Genomic DNA, 22,751 nt, shown 5'->3' with positions numbered 1-22,751 from the left:
CTGCAGAGAGCTCCCGGTAGGTGAAGGGTGCAGTGCAGGTAGAGGTTATGTCTGCTTCCCGAGGTGAAAGTCCTTGGAGTAGGCCAGGTAGAGCAGGAGCCTGGGCTGGAGGCCGAGAGTCCCCGGAGGGGAAAAAGGCATCAGCCAGCCGTTCTGCTAGCTCTTGGCAGGTGATTCCCAGGGAGACAGCAATGGCCAAGTGGGGCTTGAGTTGGATCCGAGGAGCCAGGAGGGAGCGGAAGAGCCGCCAAGCCCTGGCTGGGCTACGGGCAGTGATGAGGGAGGCACAGATGCCTTTCCAGGATTCGTTGCGGCGCCTGTTGTGTTTGCGTCTTCAGATGGCATCAAGATGGTTGTATGCCGTCCAGTCTTCGGCTCTGTCAGTGCCGAGGGCCCTTGTCTCTATCTGCCGTCGTTGGGCCCTTAGGTGCAGTAACTTGAGGTCAGGAATGGGCTGGACAGGGGGACTTCGCATGTGATGGTGGCTGCTGCCGCGCACCTTGCCACATGGGCCAAGACATCGCCCTGGAGCGGGAGGCTGCCGAGAAGGTCCCGGAAGCGGTCCCAATGGACATATTTGTAGATGCGCCCATCCACCCTTCTTCCAGGCTTGGGACTGAGAGAGATGGGGTAGTGGTCAGATCCCCATGTATCAGGGGAGGGGCACCACTCGTAGACGCACCGTTGAGACACGATGCTCAGATCAATGCATGTGCGGACACCTCCCCTCCGGACAAACGTGGGAACGCCAGTGTTGAGGACGTGGAGAGAAGTGCCACGCAGGGCAGCGATGAGGTCACGGCCGTGGCGATCCGCTCTACGGGAGCCCCACTTCGGATGAGCAGCGTTGAACTCACCGCAGAGCAGGCAGTCACCACCTATAAGGCTGACCAGATGATGTGGCAAGGAGTAGGCGTCCCATGGGGTTACGGGGCGCACATAGATACTTGCAACAGCAGTGTCAACACCCCTGAGCTGGACTGACGCAGACGCACTCCATAGGCGCCACTATAGCATCGTCGACATAATTTCTGCCTGGGGGGGGCAGAGCGGACGAAGAGCTCTGGATCTTCCTGGTGGGTGTTGACGGTCGAGGCAGGGGTCAGCCGAGCACGTGGTCAGGAGGCATGTCGATCTGCTGTTGTATGGCACGTAGCCAGGAATGCCAATTTCCCCGGGGCAGAGGTAGGCCTCTTGAAGAGCCAGGACATCTGGGGGTGAGGGGTGAGGGACATCAAGGCGGCTGATTTACCAATTTTGCATTCATATGTTTGATTCACCTTCATGTCATAACATATGTAAAGGCGTTATCATCCAAAATAAACTATACAAAGCCTTCGATGACCAACTTATGAACACTGGTTTGTTGTGCAGTGTATCTTCAGACTCCAACCAATGCAATTCCATCCCCATTGAGCAGTCTGAAAATCTAGCGGGAGTTCTGGCTTGAATAAAGGGCACTGAATTTTCCCACTAGCAGTTTTCTACTTATTAGCCTGGCATTTATATTTGTTCAGATTTCAAAGGTTTGGAAGTCGTACTTGCAGATGGAGATTCATATTCTTCCAAGAAAATTACCTCTTCGACTGTACTGACAGGTTGGCAGCTACTTTGTTCCACCAGAGAGCTAAGACACCATTCCTCATCGTCTTCTTGTCGTGAAGGGAACGGGCAACTATATATTCCTTCTTTTAGCTGCACCAAACATGAGTGAAAGTCTCTTAACACCCAAGAGAAGGAAAGTTTTTCGGTCTTCATCTCTGTCACACCGGTCATTTACTGGCAGGCTTCCCAAAAGTCTGTGCAGCTCCCAGTAGAATGTCCAGGGTAGGGCACCTTGGCTAGTGTGCTTTCGTGACCACCTCCTGCAAACAGAGTCCCATGAGCATTACGTTCCCAACACTCGGGTAGTCAAAAGAGCATCTCATTTTAACTGCTGCTATTGAATAAACAAGGCAAGTACGCATTTTCGCACACTGCGCGTTGTGTGAAAAGCCAGAAGCTGCCACCAACCCAATGCAGCAGCCCCTCTCACATAATGTGAGTCAAAACTATGCCTCACCTGTCGCATGTTTTGAAAGCTGCCGCGCAGTTATCATAGCACAAAACTTCGCAACACTTAGCGATCTAATATAATGCCGCGGTATATATAAAAGTAGCTCTTGGCTATGTTCACTACTCACCGATATTCTGTTGTCAAGTTTTCTATTTTGGAGTGCACCTGCTCCTTTGTCTTTACGATGCCTTGTTCGGCCAGTGAATTTGAATGGCCTCGGGCCCGTTCCGTCTCTCACCGCGCAGTTCTGAGAGGTGGTCTTCCCAGAGACAGATAAGAGCCCAAGTTTAGCACTCCAGCAAGTGGGCGCGCGGTCCTCTCGATGTTTTTTTTGCTCTGCACTGAGAGGCCTCAATACTTCCTGCCTCCATTAAAATTGTCTGCAAAATTAAAATTAAATAAGGTTAAAAACAAATCGCTATAAATATATAAAGGAGTTCAACTATATATGAGCGGGCAAACAGAAAACAAGCAAACAAAAAATGCACACACAACAAAAAGCAAACGAAGAAGAAACAGCAAAGCGAGAAGCGCAAGCATATATATGTCAATACGGCTGCTGAAATGCGTTCAAGTCCTTTCTTAGCAGTGTAGATGTCTTAAGTCATAGCCTCCTCTACGGTTAAGTGCACTGTAACGCAAAATTAACCATTAAATAGGATAAAATATATATTTTTTAATTTTCAAAACTTAAAATTGCGTCAATTTTTTATTCTTTGAGCTCGTTAGCTGGCACTGCCGTCTGGGTTGCTCCTTTAAGCAACTTTAAGGCCGCTGACGGCCGCCTTTGCGGCTATGGACCTTTTTCGCAAAGGTCTCGACGCTTTGCCATGTAGATGCGCATCACGCACCTTTGCGGCAAAGGACCTTAATTTCCAAGGCCTTAGAAGTGCCCATGTGACAGGGTTATAGGAGGCCTTTCAGTATAGAAATTAATGACTTAAGGCAGGTGAAAGTTGCATGTAACATGCTGTCGACATAACTTGTCCCCCCCTATTTTCAAGTATATCGTGCCTTGTGCCTATTAGTCATTGAAAGGCATGATGAAATCTCTCCCACAGCAAATATTCTCGCTCCACTATCCACTGATGGGCACTTATCTAGGGCCATTCTCTGCCGACAGCCGTTAAATATGGCTTTCAGTATTCTAGAAGCTGCAGAGCTGCCCATGCAATAGGTGAATGGAAAGGCATGTCAAGAGTAGCTTTGCACTCATAAGCATAAAACCAAAAATAATCCTTCATTTGCAATTAGGACTTTCGGACTGTATTTCAGTGCTGTTCAGTGAAAACAGGAAATGCATAGATGGAACAGCAATGTTTCATTTTTGTTGCCCGGTGGTCCTCGCCGAGGTTACGTAACATCTGGTAAGTGATGCTGTCTATGCCTAGTGCTGTGTGTCGCCTGGAGCGGTTGAGTACTGCAGAGAGCTCCCGGTAGGTGAAGGGTGCAGTGCAGGTAGAGGTTATGTCTGCTTCCCGAGGTGAAAGTCCTTGGAGTAGGCCATGTAGAGCAGGAGCCTGGGCTGGAGGCCGGGAGTCCCCGGAGGGGAAAAAGGCATCAGCCAGCCGTTCTGCTAGCTCTTGGCAGGTGATTCCCAGGGAGACAGCAATGGCCAAGTGGGGCTTGAGTTGGATCCGAGGAGCCAGGAGGGAGCGGAAGAGCCGCCAAGCCCTGGCTGGGCTACGGGCAGTGATGAGGGAAGCACAGATGCCTTTCCAGGATTCGTTGCGGCGCCTGTTGTGTTCGCGTCTTCAGATGGCATCAAGACGGTTGTATGCCGTCCAGTCTTCGGCTCTGTCAGTGCCGAGGGCCCTTCTCTCTATCTGCCGTCGTTGGGCCCTTAGGTGCAGTAACTTGAGGTCAGGAATGGGCTGGACAGGGGGACTTCGCATGTGATGGTGGCTGCTGCCGCGCACCTTGCCACATGGGCCAAGACATCGCCCTGGAGCGGGAGGCTGCCGAGAAGGTCCCGGAAGCGGTCCCAATGGACAATTTTGTAGATGCGCCCATCCACCCTTCTTCCAGGCTTGGGACTGAGAGAGATGGGGTAGTGGTCAGATCCCCATGTATCAGGGGAGGGGCACCACTCGTAGACGCACCGTTGAGACACGATGCTCAGATCAATGCACGTGCGGACACCTCCCCTCCGGACAAACGTGGGAACGCCAGTGTTGAGGACGTGGAGAGAAGTGCCACGCAGGGCAGCGATGAGGTCACGGCCGTGGCGATCCGTTCTACGGGAGCCCCACTTCGGATGAGCAGCGTTGAACTCACCGCAGAGCAGGCAGTCACCACCTATAAGGCTGACCAGATGATGTGGCAAGGAGTAGGCGTCCCATGGGGTTACGGGGCGCACATAGATACTTGCAACAGCAGTGTCAACACCCCTGAGCCGGACTGACGCAGACGCACTCCATAGGCGCCACTATAGCATCGTCGACATTAATTTCTGCCTGGGGGGGGGGGGGGCAGAGCGGACGAAGAGCTCTGGATCTTCCTGGTGGGTGTTGACGGTCGAGGCAGGGGTCAGCCGAGCACGTGGTCAGGAGGCATGTCGATCTGCTGTTGTATGGCACGTAGCCAGGAATGCCAATTTCCCCGGGGCAGAGGTAGGCCTCTTGAAGAGCCAGGACATCTGGGGGTGAGGGGTGAGGGACATCAAGGCGGCTGATTTACCAATTTTGCATTCATATGTTTGATTCACCTTCATGTCATAACATATGTAAAGGCGTTATCATCCAAAATAAACTATACAAAGCCTTCGATGACCAACTTATGAACACTGGTTTGTTGTGCAGTGTAGCTTCAGACTCGAACCAATGCAATTCCATCCCCATTGAGCAGTCTGAAAATCTAGTGGGAGTTCTGGCTTGAATAAAGGGCACTGAATTTTCCCACTAGCAGTTTTCTACTTATTAGCCTGGCATTTATATTTGTTCAGATTTCAAAGGTTTGGAAGTCGTACTTGCAGATGGAGATTCATATTCTTCCAAGAAAATTACCTCTTCGACTGTACTGACAGGTTGGCAGCTACTTTGTTCCACCAGAGAGCTAAGACACCATTCCTCATCGTCTTCTTGTCGTGAAGGGAACGGGCAACTATATATTCCTTCTTTTAACTGCACCAAACACGAGTGAAAGTCTCTTAACACCCAAGAGAAGGAAAGTTTTTCGGTCTTCATCTCTGTCACACCGGTCATTTACTGGCAGGCTTCCCAAAAGTCTGTGCAGCTCCCAGTAGAATGTCCAGGGTAGGGCACCTTGGCTAGTGTGCTTTCGTGACCACCTCCTGCAAACAGAGTCCCATGAGCATTACGTTCCCAACACTCGGGTAGTCAAAAGAGCATCTCATTTTAACTGCTGCTATTGAATAAACAAGGCAAGTACGCATTTTCGCACACTGTGCGTTGTGTGAAAAGCCAGAAGCTGCCACCAACCCAATGCAGCAGCCCCTCTCACATAATGTGAGTCAAAACTATGCCTCACCTGTCGCATGTTTTGAAAGCTGCCGCGCAGTTATCATAGCACAAAACTTCGCAACACTTAGCGATCTAATATAATGCCGCGGTGTATATAAAAGTAGCTCTTGGCTATGTTCACTACTCACCGATATTCTGTTGTCAAGTTTTCTATTTTGGAGTGCACCTGCTCCTTTGTCTTTACGATGCCTTGTTCGGCCAGTGAATTTGAATGGCCTCGGGCCCGTTCCGTCTCTCACCGCGCAGTTCTGAGAGGTGGTCTTCCCAGAGACAGATAAGAGCCCAAGTTTAGCACTCCAGCAAGTGGGCGCGCGGTCCTCTCGATGTTTTTTTTGCTCTGCACTGAGAGGCCTCAATACTTCCTGGCTCCATTAAAATTGTCTGCAAAATTAAAATTAAATAAGGTTAAAAACAAATCACTATAAATATATAAAGGAGTTCAACTATATATGAGCGGGCAAACAGAAAACAAGCAAACAAAAAATGCGCACACAACAAAAAGCAAACGAAGAAGAAACAGCAAAGCGAGAAGCGCAAGTATATATATGTCAATACGGCTGCTGAAATGCGTTCAAGTCCTTTCTTAGCAGTGTAGATGTCTTAAGTCATAGCCTCCTCTACGGTTAAGTGCACTGTAACGCAAAATTAACCATTAAATAGGATAAAATATATATTTTTTAATTTTCAAAACTTAAAATTGCGTCAATTTTTTATTCTTTGAGCTCGTTAGCTGGCACTGCCGTCTGGGTTGCTCCTTTAAGCAACTTTAAGGCCGCTGACGGCCGCCTTTGCGGCTATGGACCTTTTTCGCAAAGGTCTCGACGCTTTGCCATGTAGATGCGCATCACGCACCTTTGCGGCAAAGGACCTTAATTTCCAAGACCTTAGAAGTGCCCATGTGACAGGGTTATAGGAGGCCTTTCAGTATAGAAATTAATGACTTAAGGCAGGTGAAAGTTGCATGTAACATGCTGTCGACATAACTTGTCCCCCCCTATTTTCAAGTATATCGTGCCTTGTGCCTATTAGTCATTGAAAGGCATGATGAAATCTCTCCCACAGCAAATATTCTCGCTCCACTATCCACTGATGGGCACTTATCTAGGGCCATTCTCTGCCGACAGCCGTTAAATATGGCTTTCAGTATCCTAGAAGCTGCAGAGCTGCCCATGCAATAGGTGAATGGAAAGGCATGTCAAGAGTAGCTTTGCACTCATAAGCATAAAACCAAAAATAATCCTTCATTTGCAATTAGGACTTTCGGGCTGTATTTCAGTGCTGTTCAGTGAAAACAGGAAATGCATAGATGGAACAGCAATGTTTCATTTTTGTTGTCCGGTGGTCCTCGCCGAGGTTACGTAACATCTGGTAAGTGATGCTGTCTATGCCTAGTGCTGTGTGTCGCCTGGAGCAGTTGAGTACTGCAGAGAGCTCCCGGTAGGTGAAGGGTGCAGTGCAGGTAGAGGTTATGTCTGCTTCCCGAGGTGAAAGTCCTTGGAGTAGGCCAGGTAGAGCAGGAGCCTGGGCTGGAGGCCGGGAGTCCCCGGAGGGGAAAAAGGCATCAGCCAGCCGTTCTGCTAGCTCTTGGCAGGTGATTCCCAGGGAGACAGCAATGGCCAAGTGGGGCTTGAGTTGGATCCGAGGAGCCAGGAGGGAGCGGAAGAGCCGCCAAGCCCTGGCTGGGCTACGGGCAGTGATGAGGGAAGCACAGATGCCTTTCCAGGATTCGTTGCGGCGCCTGTTGTGTTCGCGTCTTCAGATGGCATCAAGACGGTTGTATGCCGTCCAGTCTTCGGCTCTGTCAGTGCCGAGGGCCCTTCTCTCTATCTGCCGTCGTTGGGCCCTTAGGTGCAGTAACTTGAGGTCAGGAATGGGCTGGACAGGGGGACTTCGCATGTGATGGTGGCTGCTGCCGCGCACCTTGCCACATGGGCCAAGACATCGCCCTTTAGCGGGAGGCTGCCGAGAAGGTCCCGGAAGCAGTCCCAATGGACAATTTTGTAGATGCGCCCATCCACCCTTCTTCCAGGCTTGGGACTGAGAGAGATGGGGTAGTGGTCAGATCCCCATGTATCAGGGGAGGGGCACCACTCGTAGACGCACCGTTGAGACACGATGCTCAGATCAATGCACGTGCGGACACCTCCCCTCCGGACAAACGTGGGAACGCCAGTGTTGAGGACGTGGAGAGAAGTGCCACGCAGGGTGTTGCATTTGGGTTGCAAGCCCCAAGGGTAGCGTTGGCCTGGCGGCCTGGGGCACAGCTGGAAACATCCGAAGGTCCCGGCAAAGCTGGAAACATCCGAAGGTCCCGGCAAAGGATGAGTCGACTGGCAACAGAACAACTTGTTTATTCTGGCATCTCACAAGAGCAGCCGGTCAGGGCGACCACGTTACTCGAAGGAAGGAATCGAAGTCTCTCTCGGCGTCCGGGGCAGCGGCGTTTTATACCATCGGAGTCGAGGGCAAGAGGGAACGAGTTGGGAAGAGTCATCCGATACGGCGTCGCTTCGACATGTCCAGACGTGACGGGCGCGTCCGCCAGGCCGGCGCCGGTCAGACCTCCTCGCCTCCCAGTTGGGGAGCTCCTCTCCCCGGCTGCCGCGCTTTGACAAGCGTGGGCAAAACATGCACACACACACACACGCACGCACGACGACACGTGGCACTGAAACATGCCTGGACGCGCTTGGCGGGAGGCGTTGCGGCCGCGATGAACGAAGCCGCGGCGTCCGTTGCATCCGCGCCGGCTATACCGCGCGTTGTAGGCGAGACGTAACAGACCGCCCCGCCGGGAGAAGGAGATCCCGATGGTCAGGGGACTGCATCCGCTGTCCAGAGGGATGTCGCTCGATGATGCTCGTAATCGAAACCGATCGTCCCTCGACGTTGCTTGAGCGCAGCGCACAGAGAAGGCCTCGTTCTCAGGTTCAGGATCACACAGGGCACTGCAAAGTCACTTCAGGAGAGTTGCCATTTTTGTGCTCGTTCCCAGCAAGCGTTAGAACTACGCCGAAACGCAACCGCTCAGTCAGCAAGCACGAGACAACCCTCACTAAGCTCTGCCAGGCTCTTTCCCCTTTTATACTACTGCCTAGTTCCTTACAGTAGTCAAGCAGCACTCAGAACGCGTCCACAAATTGGAAAATTGCACTAGAAAGCACATAATCACTTTGAAACACTAAACAAAAGCAATATGTTAAAAATCCTGCCTCAGGAAGAAAACATCAGTAATCAACAACTTTGAGGCGGATTCCTACGTTAGGGGCTTCGACTTAAGCCATCGGCGTTACCGTTGAGACTCCCCTTTTTGTAACGCACCTCAAAGGAATATTGTTGCAAAGCGAGGCTCCAGCGCAGGAGGCGGCCATTTTTGGGAGAGATGGTCTGCAGCCATTGGAGAGGGCAGTGATCCGTCTCAATGATAAACCTCGAGCCGGCTAGGTAGCATGACAATTTCTGAACGGCCCACACGAGACACGCACACTCTTTCTCGGTGGCGCTGTACGCCTGCTCACGACAGGTCAGCTTACGACTAGCATACAGGACGGGGTGTTCCACTTCTCCATTGTCCCTTTGGCACAGTACAACGCCCATGCCTCGCTCACTAGCATCGCACTGAACAACGAACCCTTTTGTGTAGTCTGGCGATCGTAGCACAGGCTGGCTTGTTAGGGCGCTCTTTAGGGCGCTAAAAGCTCTTTCCTTTGTCTCGCTCCAGACGACTGTTTGGGGCTCTGTTTTTCTTAGAGCATCCGTCAGGGGAGCCGCGATATCGGAGTACCTGGGGATGTACCTCTGATAGTAGCCGGCGACACCTAAGAACGACCGAATATCGGTCTTCGTGCGCGGTTGCGGGAAGTCTCGCACAGCGGCCACCTTTATTTCAGAGGGGCGGCGACGACCCTGTCCAATCACGTGACCGAGGTAGACAACCTCGGCCTGTGCTAATTGGCACTTGGGAGCCTTGATTGTCAAGCCCGCTTCGCGCAGGCGGGTTAGCACTGCCCGCAAGTGTGCCATATGCTCAGACCAGGATGCGGAGAATATCGCTACGTCGTCTAAATACGGTAAAGCGAATTCTTCCTGTCCCCGCAACACTTTGTCCATGAGGCTTGAAAAGCAGTATGGCGCGTTCTTCAAACCAAAACTCAAAACTTTAGGACGGAATGTTCCCATTGGTGAAATGAACGCCGCATACCTACTAGCCTCTTCTGTAAGTGGAACCTGCCAATAACCCCTGACAAGATCTAGGGTGGAAATAAACTGAGCGCTACTAACTTTCTCAAGGCGCTCCTCGATGTTAGGGATCGGATAAATTTGATCCTTAGTAATGGAATTAAGCCTGCGGTAGTCGACGCAAGGACGAGGTTCCTTGCCCGGTACCTCAACTAAAATCAAAGGGGAGGTATAATCACTCTCACCCGCCTCAATAACACCGAGCTGTAGCATTTTCTTTACCTCAGCCTCCATAATATCGCGCTGGCGGGGTGACACCCGGTACGCCTTGGATCGTACTGGCTCTGGCGAGGTAAGTTCTATATCATGAGTAAGGACAGAAGTCCTACCAGGCCTCTCAGAGAACTGACCTTGAAACTCTTGTAAGAGTTGGTGTAGTTCGGTTTTCTGCTCAGGCGACAGCGGTGCTTTACTGAGTAAGTCACTAATGACCTGATCAGTGTCTTCCCTGTTCGTCACTGAGCCTAGTCCCGGAAGCTCGACCGGAAGCTCTTCGGGAACGTTTACCATCATACACACCACTGCTTCCCGTTGTCTATAGGGTTTGAGCAGATTACAGTGGTAAACTTGCTGTGCTTTCCGCTTTCCTGGCAGACTCACCACGTAGTTAACATCCGACAGTTTTTGAACAATCCGTGCTGGGCCCTCCCACTGCACGTCGAGTTTGTTTTTTAGCGATGTGCGCAATACCATTACCTCATCGCCCACCTCAAAACGACGGGCCCTGGCTGTCCGGTCATAATAAACCTTGGCCCTCTGCTGGGCCTTTGCCATTGCTTCACCTGACAACTCCTGTGCCCTTCTTAAGCGTTCGAGGAGACTAAGCACGTACTCGACCACGACTGGGTCGTCGCCCCTGCCTTCCCACGAGTCTCGAAGCATGCGAAGCGGAGACCGCAGCGAGCGACCGTACACCAGCTCAGCTGGCGAAAACCCCGTAGCCGCATGCGGCGCGGTCCTTAATGCAAACATCACCCCAGGCAGACACAGCTCCCAATCACTTTGTTGCTCAAAACACAATGCTCTCAACACGCGCTTCATGACGGAGTGGAGCTTCTCAACGGAATTCGACTGTGGGTGGTACACTGAGCTGTGTAACAGCTTTACCCCACACCTTTCGAGAAAGGCTGTCGTCAAAGCGCTGGTAAACACTGTGCCCTGATCTGACTGGATTTCCGCAGGAAAACCAACTCGCGCAAATATGGACAGTAGTGCATTGACTATCTCAACTGAGCTGAGTTCTTTAAGCGGCACTGCTTCAGGGAACTTTGTCGCTGGGCAGATCACAGTCAAAATGTGTCTGTACCCCGTGGCTGTTACCGGCAGAGGTCCCACTGTATCAATAACGAGCCGTCTAAAAGGCTCCGTAATGATAGGTACCAACTTCAACGGCGCCCTCGATTTGTCCCCTGGTTTGCCAACCCGCTGACAGGTGTCACATGTCCTCACAAAGTTTTCTACGTCACGAAAACACCCTGGCCAATAGTACTCTTGCAAGAGACGGTCCTTAGTCTTCTTAACTCCTAGGTGACCGGACCACGAACCGCCATGCGACAAGCGCAACAGATCCTGACGGTAGCACTGAGGCACGATCAGCTGATCGAACTCGACTCCCCTGCGGTCTAGATACTTCCGGTACAAGACACCACCTCTTTCCACAAAACGAACATTTTTCTTGGCGATACCTTCCTTGACATTGCAGAGCATGTTTTCTAGGCTGCCATCCTTTTTTTGCTCGGCTATCAAAGCCGACCGGCTGACTTTTAGCAACCTATTAAGTCCATCGGACGTAGGCGCGATGAGCAAATCTGCAGATAGCTCTTCTAACTTTCCCGTGTCGGGCGCTTCCTCTCCAGTACCTGGTGCCTTAAGCGCTACAGGCTCAATTTTATTCAGTTCGGACGTGCTCTGAATATCAGCTTGCTGCGCCTCCGACCCTTTTTCATTGTTCGACAACGTCGGCCCCGCAACCACCGCCTTTGCAGCGAGCTCCCGAACTCTCGGTCTGGTTAAGGCCTGAACGCTAGCCTCACCAAACAAAAGCCCCTTCTCGCGCAGGAGGTGATCGGACCTGTTCGAAAATAGGTACGGGTACTGGGGGGGCAGCATAGATGACACTGCGGCCTCCGTCTCAATTGCTCCGAAAGGTCCTTCAATAAGCACTTTTGCTACGGGCAGACACACGCTATGAGCTTCCACGGCTTGCTTGATCCATGCGCGCTCGCCCGTGAACATATCGGGTTCTACGTAAGAGGGGTGAACTACATCCATTGTAGCTGCGGAATCACGAAGCACTCGGCACTCTTTCCCGTTCACGAGGAAGTCTCGCATGTAAGGCTCGAGAAGCTTCATGTTCTCGTCAGTGCTACATAATGACAAACACACGACTTCTCTTTTTGTTTCTGGACACTGCGCCGAAAAGTGACCCGGCTTCTGGCACGTATAACACACGCGCGCTTGCCTCCTCTCGAACCGCTTTCTGCGTTCGGCTTCGGCTGCCGCCGTCTCCTTACGTTCGGTCGGACTGCTTTCACTCGCATCCGCACTACGTGTGTCCCCCCTTGCTCTCATGGGTGTGAACTTCGGCCTCTCAGACTTGGAGCCAAATTCACCCTTTTGACCGTCCTTAGCTCCGCGAGCCCGACGCGTCACAAACTCCTCGGCTAGCTCGGCGGCTTTAGCCACTGTACTAACGTCTGGCCTATCCAAGACCCAGTACCGCACGTTCTCAGGTAACCGACTATAAAACTGTTCCAGCACGAAACACTGCAGAATTTTCTCGTGGTCACCAAACGCTTTCTCTTCTTTGAGCCACTCCTGCATGTTTGACATAAGCCTGTAGGCAAACTCTGTATATGACTCATTTCTGCCTTTTTCATTTTCCCGAAACTTCCGACGGAACGCCTCCGCTGACAGCCTGTACTTTTTTAGCAGACTTGATTTCACTTGGTCGAAATCCTCTGCCTCCTCTCTCTTCAAGCGAGCGACTACGTCGGCCGCCTCGCCGGGTAACAAAGTGAGCAAGCGCTGTGGCCACGTTTCCCGAGAGAACCCCTGCTTCTCGCACGTTCGCTCAAAGTTAACCAGGAACAAACCAATGTCCTCTCCAAGCTTAAACGGCCGCATCAGGTCAGTCATTTTGAACGATACCCGTTCTCCTGCACCGTGTGCCTGACTTCCATTACGAGCGCGTTCCATCTCTACCTCGAGACGCTTCATTTCCAAAGCGTGTTGACGGTCGCGCTCTTCTTTCTCTTTCTCTTTTTGTTCTTTACGTTCGCGCTCGTCTTTCTCTTTTTGCTCTTTACGTTCGCGCTCGTTTTTCTCTTTTTCTTTTTGTTCCCTCTCCTCAATGGTCTCAAGGCATTCCGACAGCTCGTCATCCTCAGCCTCCAACTCAAGAATAGCCCTTAGCAGTTCTGGTTTTCTGAGTTTGTCTGAGACATCCAGACCCAACTCTCTTGCAAGCTCCAGCAATTTCGGTTTGCGCAACGACTTCAAATCCATGGCTGCTCCGAATGCTGCTTTCTCTACTGCCTACTATTGTCTTGCCGCAAACTAACCCGGCAGCAACGACAACACAATTACCAGCTCTGTTTCTGACACTAACAAAAGCCTGGCAAAACTCAGAAGAAGAAAGTCCCGCACTCACCAAACCTCGCAGCCAAGAATTCAGCGCAGTCGTTCCGCTGCAGGCAACCAGTCATCACACAGGGCTCGTTGCACTGCTCCCGGATGGTCGTTGTGCTGCTCAGCATACAGTTGAACGCATATCTTCGCTGCTGGCCTCCGTTGTCGGGATCTCACCGCTGGCAACCAGTTGTTGCATTTGGGTTGCAAGCCCCAAGGGTAGCGTTGGCCTGGCGGCCTGGGGCACAGCTGGAAACATCCGAAGGTCCCGGCAAAGCTGGAAACATCCGAAGGTCCCGGCAAAGGATGAGTCGACTGGCAACAGAACAACTTGTTTATTCTGGCATCTCACAAGAGCAGCCGGTCAGGGCGACCACGTTACTCGAAGGAAGGAATCGAAGTCTCTCTCGGCGTCCGGGGCAGCGGCGTTTTATACCATCGGAGTCGAGGGCAAGAGGGAACGAGTTGGGAAGAGTCATCCGATACGGCGTCGCTTCGACATGTCCAGACGTGACGGGCGCGTCCGCCAGGCCGGCGCCGGTCAGACCTCCTCGCCTCCCAGTTGGGGAGCTCCTCTCCCCGGCTGCCGCGCTTTGACAAGCGTGGGCAAAACATGCACACACACACACACGCACGCACGACGACACGTGGCACTGAAACATGCCTGGACGCGCTTGGCGGGAGGCGTTGCGGCCGCGATGAACGAAGCCGCGGCGTCCGTTGCATCCGCGCCGGCTATACCGCGCGTTGTAGGCGAGACGTAACAAGGGCAGCGATGAGGTCACGGCCGTGGCGATCCGCTCTACGGGAGCCCCACTTCGGATGAGCAGCGTTGAACTCACCGCAGAGCAGGCAGTCACCACCTATAAGGCTGACCAGATGATGTGGCAAGGAGTAGGCGTCCCATGGGGTTACGGGGCGCACATAGATACTTGCAACAGCAGTGTCAACACCCCTGAGCCGGACTGACGCAGACGCACTCCATAGGCGCCACTATAGCATCGTCGACATTAATTTCTGCCTAAGGGGGGCAGAGCGGACGAAGAGCTCTGGATCTTCCTGGTGGGTGTTGACGGTCGAGGCACGGGTCAGCCGAGCACGTGGTCAGGAGGCATGTCGATCTGCTGTTGTATGGCACGTAGCCAGGAATGCCAATTTCCCCGGGGCAGAGGTAGGCCTCTTGAAGAGCCAGGACATCTGGGGGTGAGGGACATCAAGGCGGCTGATGAGTTCCGCTCTGCGTGGTCGCAGGGCACGGCAATTCCACTGGAGAACCCCTGGACGAGGAGTCACCGATGGAGATCTAGCCATGATGAACTGGCTGTGGATGCTGTCCCTGAGCCACATTAGGTGGCGACTGGGACGCCGCGGGGAGGAGCAGCGTAATTAATGGCTTGGAGAGTAGCGGCCAAGGTCCGCGTCAGATGCTCGAGTTGCCCTCCTAGCTGGGCAGGGGGAATGTTGCTCAGAGGATAGGCAGGTCCGGAGAAGCTTTGGGGAGCTGCGGGCTCTTCTGCCGGTGGGGGTGGCAGGGGGGAACAGCAGGAGTTGGCCGGGTTTTGAGAGCCTGGGCATAGGACCTCTCCCCTGTCTGGAGGTTGGCTCTGATGGCTCTCCGGGAGACAGGTTCTGTTGCTGCGTTGATGGCTGCTGCCACCCGTCGCTCTTCCTGCCAGCGGAGGCATGCTGGATAGTCAGCAGGATGGGCCCCTTCGCAGTTAATGCTGCGGGGTGCAGGGGCGTCACAGGGATGCCAACCATGTTGGCGTCCACAGCGGCGGCAGCGTTGGTTTAGGGTGCAGCTGTCCGTGACATGGTCGAGGTGGCCGCATCGACCTCACTGGATGGGGCGAGGAAGGGCCGGCGGACAGGCAGGCGAAGCTTGAATATTGCCACGTGAGGTGGCGGCTGTGGAGCCCCGAAGTGGATCTGGATGGTGCTGGGCGGGCCTCGACGTACACCCAGAATAGGCACGGAGGCCTCGATGGCTGCAGGGAGGTCAGAATCCCCAACATCAGCAGGAATGCCATGGACGAATCCCATGGAGGTGCCCTTGTCCGCGGCAGGTCGTGGGCGCACTGGTATACCGACGAGGCTGCGGGTGTGCAGAATGGCCTCCATTGCCTGAGTGGTGAGCACATCCACAGCGACTATAATGCCACCTGGTGTTCTCAGGTGGCGCTGAAGTGTCTTCGAAGACGTTGAAGTGTCTCGCGCTGGCTGGCTGGCTGCTTGCTGTATTCTGCTGGTTAGCGACCTGTCTCCCTGTTTTCCGTTACATATTTTGGTGGAGGCGCAATGATACACAGTTCGTGTGGGCTGCCGAGCAGCAGGAGGCTTTTGTCGAGCTGCGCAGACGACTGCTAACATCCCCTGTTCTTGCGCACTTTGATGAAGAGGCTGAAACCGAAGTCCACACCGACGCGAGCAACGTCGGCCTCGGCGCCGTACTCGTCCAACACCAAGGTGGCGTGGAAAGGGTCATCGCGTATGCAAGCCGCACGCTTTCTCGCGCTGAAACAAACTATTCGACCACAGAAAAAGAATGCCTTGCGGTTATGTGGGCAACCATGAAATTTCGTCCGTACCTCTACGGCCGCCCGTTCAAAGTAGTTACCGACCACCATTCGTTGTGCTGGCTTGCAAATCTTCGCGACCCATCGGGGCGCCTAGCCCGATGGAGCCTCCGCCTCCAAGAATTCGATTACACCATTGTGCACAAATCTGGCCAGACGCACGAAGACGCTGACGCACTCTCTCGCGCGCCCGTCGGGTTAGCGGATGATAGCATAGAGGACGAGAGTGGTTTTATTGGAGTTGTCAGCGCCTTAGACCTAATGACCCGCCAGCGAGCTGACCCAGACCTGCGACCTATCATTGATTATCTGGAGGGCCGAGCTTCTGTCGTACCCCGACAATTTTCTAGAAACCTGCCGGCCTTCTGTCTCCGGAACAGCATTTTGTTTAAGAAAAACTCCAGCACTGTTGACCGAGCGCACCTCCTCGTCGTTCCGGCAGATCTCCGCGCCGATATCCTTCTTGCTTGTCACGATGAGCCGACCTCCGGCCACTTGGGCTTTGCCCGCACACTTGCACGCGTGCGCCAGGCGTATTATTGGCCCAAACTTTCTCACGCCGTCCAGCGTTACGTCAGAGGCTGCCGCGATTGCCAACGTCGTAAGGCGCCTCCTCTCAAGCCAGCGGGCTTGCTCCAACCTATTGAACCCCCTCGGACGCCTTTTGATCAAGTCGGCATCGATCTTCTGGGCCCATTCCCTGTGTCATCGGCCGGTCATAAATGGATCATAGTCGCGACCGACTATTTAACAAGGTATGCGGAAACTAAAGCGGTGCAGCGCGGTACGTCATCTGAGATCGCCCAGTTTTTTATGCAACAAATCGTGCTGCGTCATGGCGCACCGTCCCACGTAATCACTGATCGAGGTACGGCGTTTACGGCACAGCTCATGCGCGACGTGTTCGAGCTCAGTCACACGAACCATCGCAAAACTACTGCCTATCACCCACAGACGAACGGGCTCACAGAGAGACTCAACAGAACGATCGCCGACATGATCGCAATGTACATAGACTCGCAGCACAAAACCTGGGACGAGATTCTCCCGTACGTCACATACGCTTACAATACGGCCACCCAGGAGACGACCCGATTTACACCATTTCGTCTGGTCTACGGACGTGATGTTCAGACGATGCTGGATGCAATGCTTCCATGCAGCACTGATGACCACCCACTCACGCCAGACGCCGAGCAGTTCGCTCAGCGCGCCGAGGAAGCACGTCAACTTGCCCGTCTTCACATTCAGCGGCAGCAGGGCACGGATGCACGCCGCTACAACCTCCGTCATCGGCACGTCGAATACCATCCGGGAGACCAAGTTTGGGTGTGGACCCCGGTACGCCGCCCAGGCATGTCTGAAAAACTGATGTGCCGTTACTTTGGACCGTACCGAGTTTTGCGCCGCGTCACCGAAGTGACCTACGAAGTTCTTCCTGACGGGACTGTGCAGCCTCAGCGTCGTCCACCCCGCTCTGAGGTTGTGCACGTTGTCCGCATGAAACCCTACTTCACGCGGTAATGGATAGTACGCTCAGTGTTCTGCTAGTTTTCGCGTGGGACACCTTCGCCCACCTCCCTTGTACATTTTTGTGTGCTTGTGCTGTTTTTATTTTTTTCTCTTTCCACTGCCCATACTGCAACCCCGCTTTTGTTTTTCTTTTTTTTTGGAGGGGGAGTAATGCCACCTGGTGTTCTCAGGTGGCGCTGAAGTGTCTTCGAAGACGTTGAAGTGTCTCGCGCTGGCTGGCTGGCTGCTTGCTGTATTCTGCTGGTTAGCGACCTGTCTCCCTGTTTTCCGTTACAATATTACGTGCGGGGTTTACCCTCACGGAGGAGACTCCCGGGGTAGTGGAGAGTTCGGCGGCTATGCGGAACTTGCAGAGTTGCTGGAACGAGGAGCCCTTGTTTTGGGGGCGGAAGAGGATGACAGTCCCCACAAGGCCGTCCACTTTCTCGGGGGGAACGGGAGGGCGGCGAGGACGACGATGGCGCCCTCGCGGTACCTTCAAAATCCAACCCTCCTCAGTGTCCCCCTCTGGTGGGGGAGGGGGTACCTCAGATGTGGGACGGCTCGGCGATGGGTCCAGGGTGGGGTCCGCTGGTTGGTCCCCTGCTTGGTGTGCCAAGACCTGACAGCTCTCCTACGTGGCGCTGGGCGAACCGAAGTCCTGGGACTCGGTGAGCACAGGAGTAGATGGTAGCTGCGAGGAGGTGGAAGACTCCTCCAGGGAAGCGGAAGTCTCCTGAAGAGGCCTAGGAGTTGGGAGCTGACTGCCGGGCTGGGGCTCTGTTGGGGAAGAGGGGGGCTCGTGTCCCTCTAGCCTTTCTCCTTCTTGCGCTGCGGAACCGGGGCCGGCTCCGCAGTCTTCAGGTAGGCAGCTGCCGCCCTCGAGCGCAGTCTGGTCAGCGCTGCCCATGTAACGCAAAAAGAACTAGGTGAGGTCTAATAAACCTCTGAGCAAGACCACGCCCAAGTCTTTTAGATGTCTAGTTGTAGATGTTATCTAGCTGTGGAAAGCCTGAAGCCTTCCTGTAGCTGTGCTAACGTGACGCTAAAAGTTGGCTAAAAAACATCTTGCAAGAACATTTCAAGCCCTGCCCTAGAATTCGTTTTTTTGTTATACATACATTATTTGGTGCATTCTTGCAACCAAGCAAGGTTTGATCCTGACCATATTGGCCATTCAGGCATATATGACAAATTTAGTCACGCGTACAGCCACCCACATCTCTAACGTGCACAATGGCTATTTTGCTTGCCGTAGCTGCGCCTTTGCATGGATCAAACTTGTGGATAGGTCAAGATTAGGCAAGGGCTTGGTGAGCCTCTGATTAGTCTTAATCTCTTCACAGGTTAACTGTTTTGTAACATGCAGGAGCGCAGAAAAATGGCCATCACACTAGCTAGTTAACGATTTGGGTGGCTGTACAATATCGGCACTTGTAAAAAATCCCAATTAAAATCATTTTGCATAAGAGCTTTTGAATACGCTATCCTGAAAAATAGTGTTGTCATAAGGGCTCCTGGCAAAGGTAGAACAGCTTTAGTCACAACTTATGTAGACATGCAATGTAACTGAAAACTAACCAATACATGGCAAATTAATGACTTGACCTCTACAACCAGTGGAGCCATTGCTCTATGTGTGACTGATAATAAGAAGACTATCACATCGCATTAACTTTTGTGAACAAAGATTTTATTGCCTAAAAGACTAGGCAAGAAGAAGTTCTAGACTTAATTAAAAGCACTGATGCAGAATTAGCAAGCTTGAACACAATAGATGCAGACTCCCACTTAATGCGAGATGCTCGTATCTTGGGCACCCCAGCAGTCCACAATGTAACAGACTTGCACTGGAGGCTTGCACTGCATGGTCCTAAGCAGGCACTGCCTTGGAAGAATCGGAATACCTGCATTAAAAAAATGGGCACAATATAGTCATAGACAACAGTCTCACAGTAACGAGGTGCAACCCAAACAGGTGGAACAAAAAGCTGAAGCATAAATTCCCTGATGGAATCTGCCTTTTTCACAAGGCCGATCTGTGCATGTGCCCCTGTCCTCCTCCAGCTCCCACTGGTTGAAAATGAACCACTGGCTCCTATCATGCACGAACAGTTTATGTTAGTGACAGGCATAGGCGACAGCTGTCAAGCACACCATTGCCACTCAGGTGCAGTTGGCACCTGGTGGAACCAGATCGCGGCTTCTCCAACGTGCGTTTGTTCTCAACCACTAGCAAATTTTTGCCACTTTCCAGAGGGTGCCACATCTTGTGAAAAAGGCAGATTGATCTATGCCTACTCCCCTGGCCTTTGTCTGTCTTGAAGAACATGAAGCTTGCTTCTGTTATATCTCTACCATCAGCCCATTTTCTACAATGCCCTTTCAATACATGGTATCTAAGGCTAGTACCGGTTAAAAGGCCCAATTATTTTTCTTCTACTCTTTCCAAAACAATCTCAAGCAGAACTTTTAAGAATAATGAGAGTAATGCGCCATGGTTCTCAAGCCGATGGCATTAAAGTTCAAACTGCCAATCCCTTTCAGTAACATGTAAAACACAGCACCATAAATTACTTACAGAAATGTTTTTTATTCTCACTTCAGTACGAAGACTGCTGACTATACAACCAAGTTTTATGACAGCAAAAAAGCACTATAGGCTCCGTACACTGGTCAGAGGGCGCTACGGAGCAGCGCCGCGCTCAGCGCCGCCGTGGCAGATTCCGCCTTACTGAGCCGGCGGGGGCGGCAGGGCGCAAGCTGCCCACTTGCTCTTTTCGCCTTCGTGTGCACGGCCAGCGTCCGCTTTCGTGTTGCATCCACGGTCGGCACGACCCTCTGATATGTCCCAGGTGGTTTTAGCGGGGTTTAGGCCCATTAAGGGTACAGAAGAATATTTTCATTCCGCCTCTCTGACGAGCGGGAAGAAGTTGTACGACGCTGGACAGGTTTCCTCTGTGACGGAAGTTGACGGCGTGAACGTGCGGGCGAAGTGCCGCTCTCAACAATGGAAACAAGTTTACGACGTTTCTTTGCACGTGAGTAAAGTTGTGGCATTTTTAACATGGCAACAGCCACTGCTGAATACGGACCCCGCTGTCGGCGGTGCACGTTTTGTATCGTTCGTAGCATGTGGATTCGCGAACCGCTTTTCAAATCTCCGTGAGGCTGGTTTCAGCGACATTATCATGTGCACCAATAAACAACATCGCTTTTCAGGAATATGATTGCCTTACATAGTGGAGTTTTCAAGTCTCTTAGGAGGGTTTGTAAAGGTATTGCGCGGTGGGAACGTAATTAATCATAATATGCGGGCATCACGTGCGAACGTTCTCTTGTTGTTGGGTGGCTAGTTTGGCGATCATAGTTTGTGTCAACTGTTGCATTTACATTGTGTTCACCGCAGATAAACAAGAATGACCGCGAACTGCAAGCTGGACTTTGCAGTTGCAGGTACGGCGCTGCAGGGTCTTGCAAACACTGCGCGTCTGTCGCGCTGCATGTCAACATGCACGACGACATCTCCTGCACATCTGAGATGCAGAGGTGGGGAAGACCATGGCAGCGAAAAAGGCCCGTGTGGACGATAAAGCGTCGATTGAAGAACTTTTTGGTGGTAAGCATTGCATTTCACTGCTGAAGTAATGGAAGTAAAATGTACCTATTTTTATTATGTATTGCCCGACATTTCGGCATTAGTTAAGAAACTTATTGCTTGTTACGCAGTGGTAGAAGACAATAATGCTTGTGCTTTTCAGTCTGTTTCCACAAAGCATGCCCCAGCTTTATTTCAGCTAATGCACCTGCATATTTTCTTTCAGCTAACAAGCACCCACATGTTGGTGGTGGAGAGCCTCCCAAACCGTTGGACCCAAGCTTTCTGATAAAGCACTTCCCTGACATTCAATGTCCAATGTCTAGAATTTAGAAAGCACAAAATGAAAATGATGAAAGTGCATGCAAGACAGTCTTGCAAGATATCATAGATAAAGTAGTACTTGAAGAATAAATAGAAAAACTCAGGAGTCTTTTGCAAGAACCAAAAAAGGCTCTGCACTCTTTAATGGTAACAGCAAAGTTTCCAAAAATAATAATTAAAAAAGGAGTACGAAGAAGAAATGCCAGCAGAAGTGGCAGCGTACTACGCCAAGAACATAAAATGCTTAAGTGCTCTGCACCTATGTGCACTGACAAAGGGGCAGGCTAATAATCACAGGTAGGTGCTTCACCTCCTTGTTCATATGTCACCTTGGAGAGTTGAAATGTAACTTATCTCCTAATTATCCTGTTAAAATTTATAACAGGTGGCACAGAGAAAGAAGATTTAGAATAACTTGTTCACAAGCACACATGATACTGAGAACAAGGAAGCCTCCTCAAGACCTCTTGAAGACAATTCTGCATTGTCGAGGGTTCTGCTCGGAGGCCACATCATATGGTACGTTTTCCAATATCACAACATTGCACGTTGGGCTGACTGAAAGTTACTTTTCAGGCATGAAAATGGAGTCAGGGGCACGCAAGAACTTTGAGGAGAAAGTTTGTGCAGATGTGTTAGAGGTAAGCTACACGTGTACAACCTGCTTGACTTAAAAATTTGTGATTTCACATTTGGTAGCCTCATTGCTTTCATATTTGCACATGACCATTGCACTTTTATGTCTGCGTTTGCATTATTTGTATTAATTCTGTACTTGTGGGACATACGCTTCAGAAAAGTACTTTTTCTATTTTGATTTGCTTCAGAAAAATATTTCTTTTTCCAGACTGGACTTGTGGTCCATACAGCCCAGTCGTGGCTTTGCGGAAGCCCTGACGGGCTCTTTGAAACGGCAAAGGGTGTTTGCCTTTTAGAGATAAAGTGCCCGTTTTCAAGACGGAACAGTGACATCATTGATGTAGAGCAGGAGGTTACATTTGTGCCGTGCATTAAGTACAAGAATGGCAAATTGACGCTCCTTGCAAGTCACCGATATTACACACAGGTGCAACTGTTAATGTATGTGTGTAATCTCAATGAATGTTTTTTTTTGTTTATTCAGAACAACAAAACATCACCATCATTGTAGAGAAAGACGATGACTTCCTATGTTCAGCTGTGCGAGCACTGGAGGACTTTTACTTTACGTGGCTGCTCTCAACCCTTGTCAAGTCCACGAGAGTGCGATTAAACTTTCGTTTGAATAAAAAGATGTGTAGAAATGAGAATATAGCGTTGGTCTGCTGATTGTAGACGGTGCAGCACTTCAAACC

At 51.7% G+C, this 22,751-nt stretch overlaps 1 protein-coding gene across 1 annotated transcript; it reads left to right on the top strand.

The window, feature by feature from the left end:
- The first annotated feature begins 21,599 nt into the window (after positions 1-21,599).
- LOC144130193 (uncharacterized) lies at positions 21,600-22,635 on the top strand. The gene is made up of 4 exons (XM_077664184.1): positions 21,600-21,714; positions 21,803-21,936; positions 21,994-22,058; positions 22,541-22,635. Exons 1-4 carry the CDS (start codon positions 21,617-21,619, stop codon positions 22,565-22,567), a joined length of 324 nt encoding a protein of 107 aa, XP_077520310.1. The 5' UTR covers positions 21,600-21,616; the 3' UTR covers positions 22,568-22,635.
- Positions 22,636-22,751: the final 116 nt, after the last annotated feature.

The sequence above is a fragment of the Amblyomma americanum genome, chromosome 4 (assembly GCF_052857255.1).
Source record: "Amblyomma americanum isolate KBUSLIRL-KWMA chromosome 4, ASM5285725v1, whole genome shotgun sequence".
In the NCBI taxonomy this organism is placed as follows: domain Eukaryota; kingdom Metazoa; phylum Arthropoda; class Arachnida; order Ixodida; family Ixodidae; genus Amblyomma; species Amblyomma americanum.
Note: the sequence above shows the minus strand (reverse complement) of the source record. Positions and strands in the feature narration are given on the sequence as shown.

Bases quoted from the DNA above. Each gene is read 5' to 3' on its own strand.
- LOC144130193 (XM_077664184.1), top strand. From the start codon at position 21,617: ATGCCAGCAGAAGTGGCAGCGTACTACGCCAAGAACATAAAATGCTTA. The intron at 21,937-21,993 runs GTACGTTTTCCA...GTTACTTTTCAG, and splicing joins CTCGGAGGCCACATCATATG to GCATGAAAATGGAGTCAGGG. The intron at 22,059-22,540 runs GTAAGCTACACG...TTGTTTATTCAG, and splicing joins TTTGTGCAGATGTGTTAGAG to AACAACAAAACATCACCATC.